Source organism: Bactrocera oleae, chromosome 3 (genome assembly GCF_042242935.1).
Source record: "Bactrocera oleae isolate idBacOlea1 chromosome 3, idBacOlea1, whole genome shotgun sequence".
NCBI lineage: Eukaryota > Metazoa > Arthropoda > Insecta > Diptera > Tephritidae > Bactrocera > Bactrocera oleae.
Window position 1 is genome coordinate 32,241,123 of NC_091537.1, and position 14,943 is coordinate 32,256,065.

Consider the following 14,943-nt stretch of genomic DNA (forward strand, 5'->3'; position numbering starts at 1 on the left):
TTATATAATATATTCAGGTATATCCGTCAAGCGTAAGTAGTTAAAGTACTAATCCACATAATATTTATTAATATGTTTATTTACAAATGCATATTTGGTATTATCACCATAATCAAGCATTCATATACAATTTAATACGTTACCTCTAAATTTACTATTGACCAAACAATAACATAGAATGATCACAAAGCTGTCAAGTAATTTAAGAATTGCAGAAAAACGCACTTAATTTATTGCGATATTTTATGGTGAGTACAAAAAATTATACATTTAAGTATTACTTCATAAAAAGTAAAACTTGGAAACGGAGTTAAAAAATTATGTTATCTAAAAGACATGCTCTAAAACGGATGTTTAGGGTAAATAAAATAATTTCAGTTTTAGTCGGGTTGACGACTAATCCGCTTCTATATGCCCAGTTGGATACCACGTTGAGATATGCTTTGGCTAGCTTGTAGACAATATTTATAATTTTTCCTTTAACCATAAGAACAACGTCGTCAGCGTAGTCTATCACGAGTTCTTTAAGTAGATCGTTAACCACCAAGATCCAAAGCAGTAGAGAAAATACCTCACACTGCGGGGTGTCCCTATTTAGCTTTCAGGATGTGTTTGCACTACACCACTCGAGTATGACCGTTCTCGCGCAAAGAAGACTATATATGAGGTGCCTGGGGTTCAATTATACCTCAAACTTTTCCGGGGCTTTAACCACCTCCTCCGGCCGCACATTCTTGAAGACCTTCCCATGTCGAGTAAAGTGCCTACAGCAAATTCTTGTGCATAAGGGCTCCCACTAGCCATGACACTACATTGTGCACCATTCCAGATAAAAGTGATAACGAAGAACCACTTGATCATAAAAATTAAGTCCATGTATATTTTCCATAAGTAGCTGCAGTGAAAAATGTATCCTCAAACGATTTTTAAAAATTTTAATTTTAAATATCATTTATTTTTAAATGAATATTTAGGTACTTTTAATTTTAAAAAATAGTTTTTAAATCAACCGTTAAAAATAAATTAGTGAAATTTTCAGGATTTGTCGGAAAATATTTATATTTTAATAAAATATTAATAACTAAAATAATTTTTTATTTCCATATTATTAATTAACTTTTAACATGCGTTATTTAACTATGTTTAAGATTCCGTAAGCAAATTTTACTGCTCGCAATTAGTTTAAGCAATATGAATTTATTTCTCATAGCGTTCCGAGCGTCAAATTTTATTTAAAAAATATACCGCTCGATTACGATTTTCAATATTTGTTCTCGTCTCCTCGTAAGTAACAAAAGAATATTAAGAGTAATTTCAATTTCTTCGTCAAATAATTTTATATTGTTAGATGTATACCATTGGAATAGATAACAACAGGACTATTTTTCTATTAATTTTTCCAAAAACGTGTACCGTTGCATATTCGAGTTGGATTCCAATTACTGTAAATAATAACGGGTGAACCAATTTTCCACCGAGAATTATGTGATGCCATTACGGGTATATCTAAAGAATAAGAAACACAATTTGGCATTTTTTATTTCATTTTTACTTCCGTCAACAAAATTAGCGAATGCTTTAAAAAACATCAGATCACCTGGCAACAACTATTATACATATATAGAAATAAATCTACATTTGTAGCCGCTTTGTGGCCCGATTACTGAGTCTGTTAAGATCCAAGTAATTTTATATTTTTTAAATTTTTATATCCGGAAAAATACTATTAATTAATAATAGTCCGGTAAATTTATACATTTGAAGTTACATAAATTCACAACAATCTAAAAATTAGTGAGATCGTTTAAATATAATTTTCAATAAATTTTTAAAGTTCCCCATCTTTCCCCTGTATATTATTCAAGATCAAAGGTCAAATACATGATTTTTTTGCGATTTTCAGCAAAAATGTAAGTTTATCATAAAAATATATCATAACAAAAGTGTAGATTATAAAATTATCTATAAAAAATACTTTTTTGTTTTACGAGCCCCTGTTTCGGAGATATAACGATTCAAAAATGTATGAAAGTTGTAATCGTTATAATATGCACACGTTTCCACGCAATCTATTAGGTAGTGTACTTAACGAGTTTTAATGTGGTTTCCCCAGTAGGCCTATTCCATCTGTCCGTTATGATCCTGTTTAATTTGAAATTATTCCGTAGCTTCATCTTTTGGATGACCGACTTTACCTCCAATGGAGGGTTTCTAGAAAGAAATACAGCAATCATGATGATACTTGGTTTCAACTGCAACTAAATCATTTTCAAATTCGACTCGAGCGACAATAGCTTTTGCTGCAGCATTGGCACGAATACAAGCTACTTTCATAATTGAATCTTTAAATTCAACGGCGGAAAGCTAATGATTTTTTTACTCATATTCTTCATTCGATCCCTGGCCACAAAACAAGTACAGTTTTTTAAAACAAAAACCTGAATTACTGACACGTGATCTAGTACGAGGTGAACTTGCTGTAGATGTACTGGCTTCTTGTTCTTCACTTTATATTTTATTACAGGCAGCAATAGAAGACTTCCCAGTATAATTTTTACTTTCATGTACTGTCACAGATTTCCGATTCTTTAGATATTCCTAAAATTCATCAGTTCCTTTAATACTTGAATTAATTAATGTCTTCATACCCCGTTCAACAAAGTTACTTCTTCACTTTCACCTAATAGTTTAGCACAAATAAAACAATATTCAGACCTTTTTATTATAAAACTCAAAACACCACGATATACAAGGTGCGTTCCAAAGTAAACAGTAAAAAAGTAACAAAGTAAAATCTAGTGCCGCCATCTATATGTCGACTAGTGCGTTAGAATCTGCTACCCTTTATCGACTTCCAGTAAAAATTTCATAACATTTCATCCATTGGAAGTGAAGTTATTGCGCTTTAAGTGTCAGTATGTTTCATATTCAATTCATAAAAAATCAGCCGAAATCATCATTGAAATTCATGGAAATAGAATTGAACATCTCCAAAACATCGATTTATCGCATTTTGACCGAACATTTGGGCTTACAAAAGTGTGCACGGTTTGTTCCGCACAAATTGACTGACGACCAAAAATTGCTCAGAATTCAACACTCAAAGGACATCATTAAAGAGGCAAAAAAATACCCGAACTACCTTTACAAGATTGTGACTGGTGACGAAACGTGGTTTTTTCAATATGATCACGAAACGTAACGCCAGAGTGCTGAATGGAATGGCCGGACGAGCCGAAACCCAAAAAATCGCACCTGGAGAAGTCAAAAGTGAAGACAATGCTGATTTGTTTTTATGATTCCAAGGGTATTGCCCACAAATAATTTGTTCCACCCGGCCAAAACGTTAATGCGGTATTCTACGTTGGAGTTTTGAAGCGTTTGGTGCGCCTTATTCGACGTGTTCGGCCCGAATATCGCGAAGACGGAAGTTGGCATTTGTTGCACGATAATGCGCCGTCTCATCGATCGACGCTTGTGGCCGATTATTTGACCAAAAATCACATTTTAACAATCAACCACTCCCCTTATTCACCTGATATGTCACCGTGCGACTTCTACCTTTTCAGAAAAATGCATTTGCCGATGAAAGAAAACCGTTATGAAGACGTGAAGGCCCTTCAAAAGGCTTGCACCGGCATACTGGCGGCCATACCGGTCATCGAGCTAAAACACTCGTTCGACATGCTTTTGGACCGTGAAAAACTGTATTAAAGCAGAAAGAGACTATTTTGAATAAAATACATTGATTTTGCCGATAAAACCATTTGTTCTGTCTTTTTTTTTTAAATCCTGTTTACTTTGGAACGCACTTGTAGGTTAGAATAAACACGTGTTTTCACAAGAGCGTAGCTTTCAAGACTGGCGGTATTTCATTTGCCATAGCAGTCAAAAGATAGCCCTCATATTGTTGAACAGGAGACAGAAGTTCTCTGAGGGTCAAAATGGCATATAACTCAAGGAACTGGGTGGCTTACTACCTGATATTCTTATATATATATATAATATCTTATATTTTAAGTATCGTAAACAATGCATATATCACCTATTGTTTGATTCTTCGAAATTCTTTTAAGCCTTGCGGTGGTTAGCCTCAAGACAACAACTTACGTGGATCATAATCATAAGTTTTTGATCAATGTCCTGGAAACATTGGCTAACCTACTGTGTGATAAAACTGGCTTAAAATTAGTTCAAAAAGAAAACTAACAACACTCACTTTATTAAACCAATCCTTCTGACGCATTCGAGTAAAAATAGGAACAAGGGAACATGCATACATATGTACATACCTACTTCTATATAAACCTATCCCTAACAAAGACCCTTGATAACTTAAAACCTCTACAATTTAAAATATTTTGTGTTTCCCCTGGACTCTAACTTATCGAGGTTCTGCTGTATTAAAACTATGAAGATGTATAAACTTGTACGAGGCGAACTCATGCATATTATAACGATTACAAATTTTCTAAATTTTTGAATCGTTATGTCTTCGAAATAGTAACTCGTAAGAAAAAAAATATTAATAAATTTTTTGATTGATATTTGATATTTGATGATGAAGATGTATAAACTTGTACGAGGCGAACTCATGCATATTATAACGATTACAAATTCTCTAAATTTTTGAATCGTTATGTCTTCGAAATAGTAACTCGTAAGAAAAAAATATTAATAAATTTTTTGATCTATAATTTTATGATCTACAATTTTGGTCTGAGATATTTTTATGATAAAATTTACCGTTTTGCTGGGTTGGCAAAAATCCTCAGCTGAACCTTAACGAGGGTGCCGACTGGGAATAGATACCACAGTTTCTCGATGTAGGCAAGGACGAGCTGGCAGCAGTTCACCTGTTGCAGTAGTGAGGTATCTAGCTAATGTCAGGCTTCCTATCTGGGTGTTCGGTACTCTTCAATAGTGCAGCATCCATATAGGAGGTCTTACTATGGTAGGAGGTGTGTAAAGGGCTGGATCAAGGTGTGGTGTGGTGGCTGGGGGCCCTCAAAAAAAAGTCACGCACGGAGCTTATGGATACCTGGCGCCCTCCGTAATAAGATAGCCTTACTTGTGTAGCGGGACTATGCGCAAGCGGACATACTTTCCCCTACACTCGTGGTTTCAAAATATGAACCAGTCCTGGAGCAAAGCCAAACACTAAAGGTGCAGAAGCCACGACTGGCGCCAGTATAGCAATAGAACCGGAGGCAGCCCATACCAACCCCTGTAGCCAAGGCTTGACTGCTAAGCAGGGGAAGGCGGGAGATGCCAAAAGTGATGCTGCCGGTAGTGGGTCAGCCAGAGAAAAGCCTACCTTTAGGATCGACGACCCAGCGAAGGCAAGGTATGCAGAGAAGCGACACGTTGTATACCTGCTGAGGAAGGTGGAGCTGCAACCTCCAACCAATGAGAAGCTCACAAAAGAGCTCCAAGAATCCCTTGATCGATGCCAAAATTAAAGAAAGTCTTCTTGTACTGACAAGGAGTGTGCTCACAACAAGGAATATATCTATATATACAGACAGCTTTGAAATCTCTGATGTCTGATAGGATTTTGTCGAAGACTGTGAAAGAATGCCATGATCTCCCCGGGAACTGTGTAGCAGATGAACTAGCCACAACAGGCACCACCCTACAACTAGATCCTGGTAAGGAGATATATATGCCTCTGGCTACTTGTAGATACTTAATCGACAAACATGTCATTAATATAGCCGAGCGTCAGTGGAATTAGTCCCTGACTTGCTCAACTAGCTGGCAAACGTGGCATTAATGGAATATTAGCCGCACATCCCAACTGTTAAAATTCAAGCGGAATGATATAAAAACTCTAGTAGGACTACTAACAGGTCACTGTCTAATAGGCAGACATGCAAATAGACTTGGTACGCCATATAACGACTATTGTACAAGTAGCAACTGTCAGGAAATAGAAGAAGAGGAGACCATTAAACATCTTCTCTGTGACTGCGCAGCGCTATATAGGAAAAGAATCGCAGCCATCGGTCGTGGGTTTCTTAACGACGGCTCGGAGGTTGAACGGATAAAACTTGTCTCACTGATGAAGTTCATCAGAAGTACGGGGTGGTTCAGAGAAGAACCAATAGAGTGAGGGGACCACAGTCCCGGTGGTATCACAATGGGCCTCCTAAAGGCCTAGGTGGGTCAAAAGACAGCCACTTTACCTACCTACCGTTTTGCTGAAAATCACAAAAAATCGCAAAAAAAATTTATTTTTTGAATAGAATTTTTTCCATACAGGGAAACTTTGAAATTTTATTTATAATTATATCTTAAACGATCTCACAAATTTTCAGCTTGTTGTGAATTTAAGTAAGGTCGTGAACAGTAGAGAAGAATTTGTCTCGTAATGGAATGCATTAAGTATTTGGTTACAGTTTTATTATATCATTCCCAATTTCTAGCAATTGTTCGGAATATATTTGTGGTGGTTGATTAATTTGCAATTACATACCCATATTTATGGTCAATCAAATAATCTCAACACTTTAATTTAGAAAAGTGAAGATTGACCGATCTGTCGGAAATCACCAGACAGTTGCCGTTTAACCAGAACATTTGTGAGCCATTATAGACTCATCTCAAATTATAATTACAATAAAACTTTTTAGCAACACTGGAGTTACTTCGGTAATTTTTTATGTTACACGAGTTTGAGATGCATGGTACACTTTAAAACCTTAAATTTTAGCATAATATTATTATTTAACAAAAATTATACACTAAAATTTCATACTAAATTAACTAAACCAACTTTAAGAGTGAGTATTATATTGTTAAACATATTCAAGCACATTTTCATGGTAGTACGGTCAAAAGTTTACTTTCTCTAAAAATTATTTTATGTATTTTTGTATTCACAGTGGGTAAAAATCCTAATATGGTCAATTTAAATAGTGATAATAGAGATTTGGATGACCGTGCTCGATATGTTATATACAATTTAATATTGTAGAACATACTTTTGGGCTATCATTAATAGTTTTCGCAACGCAAATTTTTGTTTACACCTTGGGTTGTTATTTAAGTTTTAGTAAGGATCCCTAATACTTTCTAGCAATAAATATAGCCTATGTTGCTCAGAGTGAATGGTGAAGAGATTTTCGAAATCGGCACAGTAATTTTTGAGTTTATTTATTACAAACATATACAAAAATCTTTCCTCTTTATAATAGTACTGTAGATGAAATGAGACATCTGATCATATAATTAACGACCATATTGAAACTAACTAAACTTTATAAGAAAGTTTTCAATGATGAGCTTGAGCTTTTCTTAATGTGAAAAACGTGAGGCTACACCTGGCCGTGATTTATGCCAAATTTAAATAAAAAACTACAATCACTTTGAACGGACACGAAAGCTCCAACGACAAAAGATAGTGCGTTGGTCCGTACACATAATGAAATAATAAGATTCGGGAATACTTAATATCGCATAAAAAACTTCACAGTTGCATAAATTGAAGGTTGTCCTCTTTATTAACGTATGCTCGTATTTCATTCAAAGTGAAGTATACTGTAAACTTAAGTGTTAGAATTGGTACTGAATCTTGGCGTTAATTCAGGAGAAACAACTCTTTTTTTTGAGCATGGGTTTTACTTAATATTATATATTCTGGTTATATTTATAAGCAAAGATATGTATATGGGAAAGGACGATTACAAATCGAAAATATTTGTTTTTTAAGCAATTATAGCGATTCGACCATTTTTAATTTTCGCGTCGGTGATCGCGCGCGGTTTCCGTCGAAAGAGAGGAAGGTAGTGTTGCTTACAGCGCTCATTGTATACGACAGTATGTGCAGAGGTAATGAGATGACTAACTCATCGGTCACTAAATGAAAGAGGAATTGCTTAATGTCAGAACCTCCTGAAATTTGACAGTTGAGTTCAGGAGGTTTTCACGCAATTGGAAAGAGAGAAATGGCCAGATTGAAATCCTACCCAAATAATATGTGAAAAACGCGAAATTGAAATGTATGTGATAACATCTTTTGTGATGCCATGCTTCGTAGTATTAACTTTCAATTGAAAATAATAAAACACATTTAATAATTGAGTGCTATTCCATTTATTCACTTTATTAAGCATTTAAAGTTCAAAAATCTGTTGTTATAATATATCACAAAATCACAAAAAAGGATTTAAATTATTTCTCCATATGTTATATCCATAATGGATACATGTAATAATAATACAATATTTCATCTTATTAAATGTTGGGTATTTAAATTTAAATGCCTAAAAATTAATATTTTGCCCGATCTGACTACATAGGAAAATATTATACAAAGCGCTCATTTTGAGGCGCTCTAACACTGGAATAAGTTGGACATCCCTGGTATGTGTATGCACATTGCAGGGGAATAACGTGTTTGATAATTTTGTTCACTGTTACAACCAGTTCAAAATGTCCTCCAGAAGTTTTAAATGATACGCTGACGAGTTTTGCTCTTTTTGCGGCGAACTTATTAAAATGAGAGAGAAAAAGTATGATTTAAGTACAAATTTAAAGATTTGCGAGGACAAAAAATGGGATCCACTTGTGTCAAGTAACTCTTCCAGATATATTATGGGTGGTGAGTTTATTTTCTTTTCTTTTATAATAATTTTTAACTATTTTAATAACATTCATTAGGTTATAATATGTAACGTTTTTTTGACAGCTGGTAACGAGGTGAAAAGACAGCAATTAAGTTTGCAGTGCCGAGTATGTGGAGTGAACCAAATGATCACCACTCAGACTGACTTTAACCATTATTACGTATTTACAGTTTGCCTGAATTTAATAAGCTCAAATTATTTTTACCAAATACAAATACACATTTAGTCTCATTTACCTCGGTAAATTCCGCATTCATAGGATCCCCAATAATTTGTCCATCAACTTGCTTGTATCCAGCATAGGAAATTAGCTGGCTATTCCAAATGCGATAATCGTGGCGACCATCTGTGCGCTGCGGAAATATCGTAATTGCCGACCTATAAACCGGAAAGAAGTTAGTTTGCAAATCACAAATCAGCAATCTTTTGAAAATGAAATAAACATAAATAAGTAGACATTAAAAGAGATACCTTTATTTATCTACATATAGGTATGTGAATGTAAACACAAACGCTCATATGTATGTAGCTACATTCAATAAACAAGTTAAATTTGTTGCGGATAGTCAAGCTTCAAAAGTTTTATTCAATACAAAGTTTTCACAATGCAGAATGTATGACAACGAATCCGATGTTATATTAAATAAAAAAAAAAAACATTAATTTCAGTTGCACTGAAGCTATAATACCCTTCAAAAATACAAAAGGTTTTTTGATTCCGAACGTTCAGTTAGTATGGCAGCTATATACTTTAGGGATCCGATCTGAACAATTTTTTTGGAGATTGCATTACTGCCTTAGAAAATAATCTATACCGAATTTCGTGAAGATATCTCGTCAAATAAAAAAATATTCCAAATAAGCACTTGATTCCAATTGTTCAGTTTGTATGGCAGCTATATGCTATAGCGATCCGATATCGGTGATTCCGACAAATGAACAGCTTCTTAAGGAGAAACGAACTTCTTAAGGAGAAACGAACTTGTGCAAAATTACAGATCGATATTTCAAAAACTGAGGAACAAGTTCACGTATATACAGACAGACGGACATGGCTAAATCGACTCAGTTCATCACGCTGATCATGTATATATAATTATATTTTATATGCTCTCCGACGTTTCTTTTTGGGTGTCACAAACTTTGTGGCAAACCTAATATACCCTGTTCAGGGTATAAAAAAACTTGGTAGCAGGGAAAAACAAGGAATAGGGACTAAATTAAAATAGAAACAACTACAGATTTTTGTGACTTTTACAGTCAGTTCTTTTTGTGAATACCTCCCTGGTTTTTCAATTGCTTCTGAGATTCCTCAACTTAACTGTTGCAAACCCATTTGTCTGCTTCACATAGTATTACTCATATCTCCGTAATATATTAAGCAACGTGAAATTTAAAAATTGATTAAATCGGTCAATGCTTCAATATATTTTATATAATGTTTTCTCTCCTTTAAAGCAATGATCGACAGCCTTGAATATACGTGTGTTTCACACAGACTTGCAACAGTTATTATACCGTAGAAACGATGACAGTGCCAGTTACTTTCTGACCATTGTCTAAGCCTACAAGTAACCAAAGAATCAGCTGTTTTCCTATGTGTGTGACACAGCTGAGATCACCTCTGCCTTTTTTAGACACAGAGATGTAAATAAAAGGAATGTAGTTTAACAACTTTTTTGTGAACATGTATTTGTAATGGAGAATATCAATGAATACTTTCAAGAATATTTTCGAAACAAAAGGTTATTGTATACATATTTATTGCTTTTCCTCATCACTTCTGAGGTTGCAATATAGGCGGCGTTACCGATCTTTTCTGGGTGTTTAGATTTGAGTCGATTGGACGTTTTAGTAGTAGAATATTAGTTGCCAACCCGTTCCAAGTGTGACTTTAGTAGTAGAATATAAGTAGGCAACCGGTACCAAGTGTAACTTGAGTTGTAGAATTTTTGAGGCAACCCGTACCAAGTGGACCATTTTTGCGTGTGTTGGTGGTCTGACTACGCAGCGAGCAAGACGCACGCGGAAAGTATACCCATGTATGTATGAAGCAAAAATCAATGGTTCTATATGCGCTCTCATATTGAGTGAGAATTTAATTTTTTTTCATGTCGAATATTTACATATATAGATATGTAATTTTTTGATATATCAATTGTTAATTGTTCCTAATTAAAACTGCTATATTTATATACAATATTTCATTAGTTTCAAAATCAGCCTTAGAAAATATATAGCACACAATTTTCATTCAAAAACAATTTAAAGGAAACCAGTGATGGCCCCATTACACGTGAACTGAAAAACGTAAAATATCAGTTAAACGTACGACTGGGACAATTGAGTCGCTCTCCACACGCATACACTTTCAAAAAATTTAACGTTTGATGTGTTATCATGCTGGAAACAGTCACCGACGCAAAACCGTAGACCAAATCAGCTAATACGACTTATCTTATGATAGAGCAAAGTAAATGAACACTCACCACCGCTTCTCATGTTCGCTTCTACAGACCGTACAGTAGGACATCCGCGAAAATTGGATCTTTCCCGTAGAAACGAGTAAGCTGATCGCTCTATTGCAACGCAGAGTTACCAGCCTCGATATTTTGTAGTAATTAAAAAATCAACCTGAATATATTTTTCACACATTTAGTTTTTTGGTTACAATTTTTCATAATGTAAAAACGCAAAACTAAAATCCAACTATTTTAAGAATATTTCAAATATATTCAAGTTTATTTTTAATTACTAAAAAATTTCGAGTTTGACAACCCTGCATTGTAAGAGATTGCTTCTTTATTCTCAGCTCACTCGCTAATACGGGAAAAATCCAATTTTGCGGATATCCTACCGTACGGTCTGTAGAAGCGTTGTTTTGCCATATGCATATGTAATTTTTAGCGAATACTTTTTTAGGAAATATTTTTCAAAATAACTAACACTTAAAGTGCTTGGGGAATGTAATTACAAATGAAGCCAAATGAAGGGTTGTAGATAATTAAAGTATACTTTATTTAAGTTAATTATACCAAATCGGTCCAGCCATTTCGGAGGAGTTTGGGAACAAACAACGTGACATGAGAATATTATGTACTAAATATTATAGGTAATAAACTCACTTAGTTTTATTTAAATATTTTACTTCGCGTCAGCTAAAATTACATTAAAATCATCCTTAAATGTGATATATAAGATGTAATATTAACTCAACCGAATTTAATATATTATGATGATGTGAAAAACCACAACCAGAGGATAAGTATTCATTATATTGGGGATATGAGGTTTAGACCAAGGTTTGTTTTTCCGAGATTAAACTATAGCATATACAGTATTATGTGTAAGGGAGATAAGGGTGATATAAACACGATTTTATGTATTTTTGGTATTACCATATATTGTTAGCAGAAAAAGAAAACACGCCAGCTTTTATTAAGTTAACTCACATATTAGTCGAAATAAGCGGTATAAAGTCACCCGGAAGTTCGAAAGTCTTTCTATTAGATACAAGGGGGGCTAAGAGAAGTATTGACCTGATTCAATCCATTTTTGACAAACATACATAATATTATAAGGAAAGGATTGTCTTCGAAAACCAAAAAGTTGGTTATAATCGATCTATACCGCTCTCCATTGACAGTAACGATGTCACAAGCTTAATTTCGAAAGGAATACGGACCGATGATTCCACCAGACCAAAAAACACACCAATCGGTCAATTTAGGTGAATGTAATGGTTGTTCATGAATAATTTGTGGGGTTTCTTCGCACCAGAATCGACAGTTTTATTTATTTACCGTACCACTTACCATAACCATAACGACCATAAAATGGCAAAAGTGGCATGAAAAGTTGCAATTGGGGAACAATTATTTTGATAATAAAATTAAATATTTTGTTAACGTTGTTTTTGCGTATATCCATTCCATGATGAAATCGTAAAGATTAGTGAATACAATGCAAAAAAAAATTACAGATCATGATGCCTTTTGGAATACTCGATATTAGACATAACACTTTTATCGGAAGAACTAATAGTTAAAATAACCCATTGGAGATTTCTTGAGTAACACTCCTTTTCGGATCACCATTGAATGCAAATGTAAAGAAAGTGTTGGCAGTGTAGAAAATTTGAGGAATCATAGAAAAACGAACTGGCAAGTGCACCTGCAAGAGCTGAAGAAACGTATTCCTATGATTCCCCATTCTAACCCAAAGACAAAGAGGACCTAAACATGCCCGTTGATCAATTTACCGTATCGAGTCGGCCAGCATTATATGTGGCTTGTCCAATAACTCGTAGAAGGGGAAGAATTAGGCCATTGTGGTCTTCCGAACACAAACAATTGCAAAATAATTGCAGGAAGCAGTTTAATCTAGCTAAACTATCCTAAGGCGAAGATGGGTGGGATAGATATTACAACTTCTTAAGGACATACAAAGTAAAGGTTCTTAGGAAAGCAAAAAAAAATTCTTGGAAATATTTTTGTAATGAGCTCGAGAATACCGCGGAACCGTCTCGGCTTAGGAAAATAATGCAACAATCCGATACATTCAGAAGCCAGACCACAGCTGGACGGTATTCAGTGAAGAGTCTTTGGGCCTACTAATGGATACCCACTTCCCAGGTAGCTCTGAAAATCATACGGTTGAGTATACACAGCTAAGCGCAATCGAAACAGATTTTATTCCTGTAGATATAAGTAGCGTCAGAAAGAAATGAATATTGGGTAATAAGAAGTTTCAAGGCCTAGTAACCATTCTTAAATGGGCACTGCAATTAAACTATATTCCTCTGTTATGGAGGAAAGTCAAAGATATATAATAGGTAAAGTAAAAAGTTCGTTCGGTTTTTATTTATTTTTCAAAAGATGATAGCTTTGTGTACATTTGTCCGATTTAAGTCAAATATGCGCCGTTTTGTTCGTAAACTTGTTGCCAACTTCATTGTATCCCTCTCGTAGAAGGCTGTTTGCAAAAAACTCGGAGAGCCAATTTTCACAGTCTTCTCTTAAGGCCAACTTCTCACCATTAAGCGCGTTCGCCATGGACAGGAAAAGATGGTAATCACTTGGTGCCAGGTCCGGACTATAAGGTGGGTGCATTAGGACCGCCAATCCGAGCTCCCTGAGCTTCTGGTTGTCCTGATGGAACACAATACGGCCTCTGTTGTTGGCGGTCTAGTTGTTGGCAGTAATGGGCCGAATTGAGTGTTTGGCCATAGGGGAGCAGCTCGTAGTAGATGATTCCTTGCCAATCCCACCAAACACACAGCAACACCTTCCTGGCCGTCACTCCGGTCTTGGCCACCGTCTGGGCCGCTTCCCCAAGCTTTAACCACGACCGTTTGCGCTCGATGTTGTCGTAATTACCCACTTTTCATCGCCAGTCAGAATCCGCTTCAGAAATGGATCGATTTTGTTGCGATTCAGAAGCGATTCGCAGATGGAAATTCGGTCCATCATGTTTTTTTGCGTTAGTTCGTGTGGCACCAAATATCGAGCTTCTTTTGGAATCCAAGGATGTGTAAATAGTTCCAAACGATTTTCTGGCTTATCTTTAGTTCCTCAGAAATTAAATAAGTGCTCACGTGACGGTCTGTTTCCACTATTTCCATGATTTTATCACAATTTTCGACGACAGGCCTTCTAACGCGTGGTGCATCTTAAACATCGAAATTACCGGAACGGAACCTAGTAAACCACTTTTGTGCTACACGTTCGTTTACAGTATCGGGCCCATAAACTAAATTAATTTTTTCAGCCGCTTTGGCTGCTTTTTCGCCTTGACATAGCGAATTTTCTCTTTGCTGGTGTCCATCTTTGACGAGCGCTCACAACGTACTGAGTCAATCAATCGAAAAACTGTCAAAGACAAACTTTTAGCGCGAATTAATGGTGAGAAGTTGGCCTTAAGAGAAGACTGTGAAAATTGGCTCTCCGAGTTTTTTGCAAACAGCCTTCTACGAGAGGGATATAATGAAGTTGGCAACAAGTTTACGAACAAAACGGCGCTTAAATCTGATAAATGTACACAAGGTTATCATCTTTAGTTAATCAATAAAAAACTTTTACTGGACCTAATATAATATATTATATATGAATATAATAATATATGAAAAATCTGATTGAACGCATATGCATGTCTGATCATGGAGGTCATTTACGGTCTATAATTTTTAAAAGTATCTAATTATATAAAATAAAATAAAATTGTCTATACAATAAAAAAAAAACAAAAAATGTAATGTATTACATGAAAAAAAGTTATTACTATTTTTTTTTTGTAGCACGATTCGGGACTCACC

At 35.1% G+C, this 14,943-nt stretch overlaps 1 protein-coding gene across 3 annotated transcripts in view; it reads right to left on the reverse strand.

Moving 5' to 3' along the window:
- LOC106620796 (nitric oxide synthase) overlaps positions 1-14,943 on the reverse strand; it is a 263,001-nt gene that overhangs the window by 150,666 nt on the left and 97,392 nt on the right. For all 3 annotated transcript variants that reach the window (XM_070106373.1, XM_070106375.1, XM_070106374.1), the window contains one exon: positions 8,867-9,008. In XM_070106373.1, the coding sequence (XP_069962474.1) occupies positions 8,867-9,008 (142 nt within the window). The remainder of the gene's footprint in view (positions 1-8,866; positions 9,009-14,943) is intronic.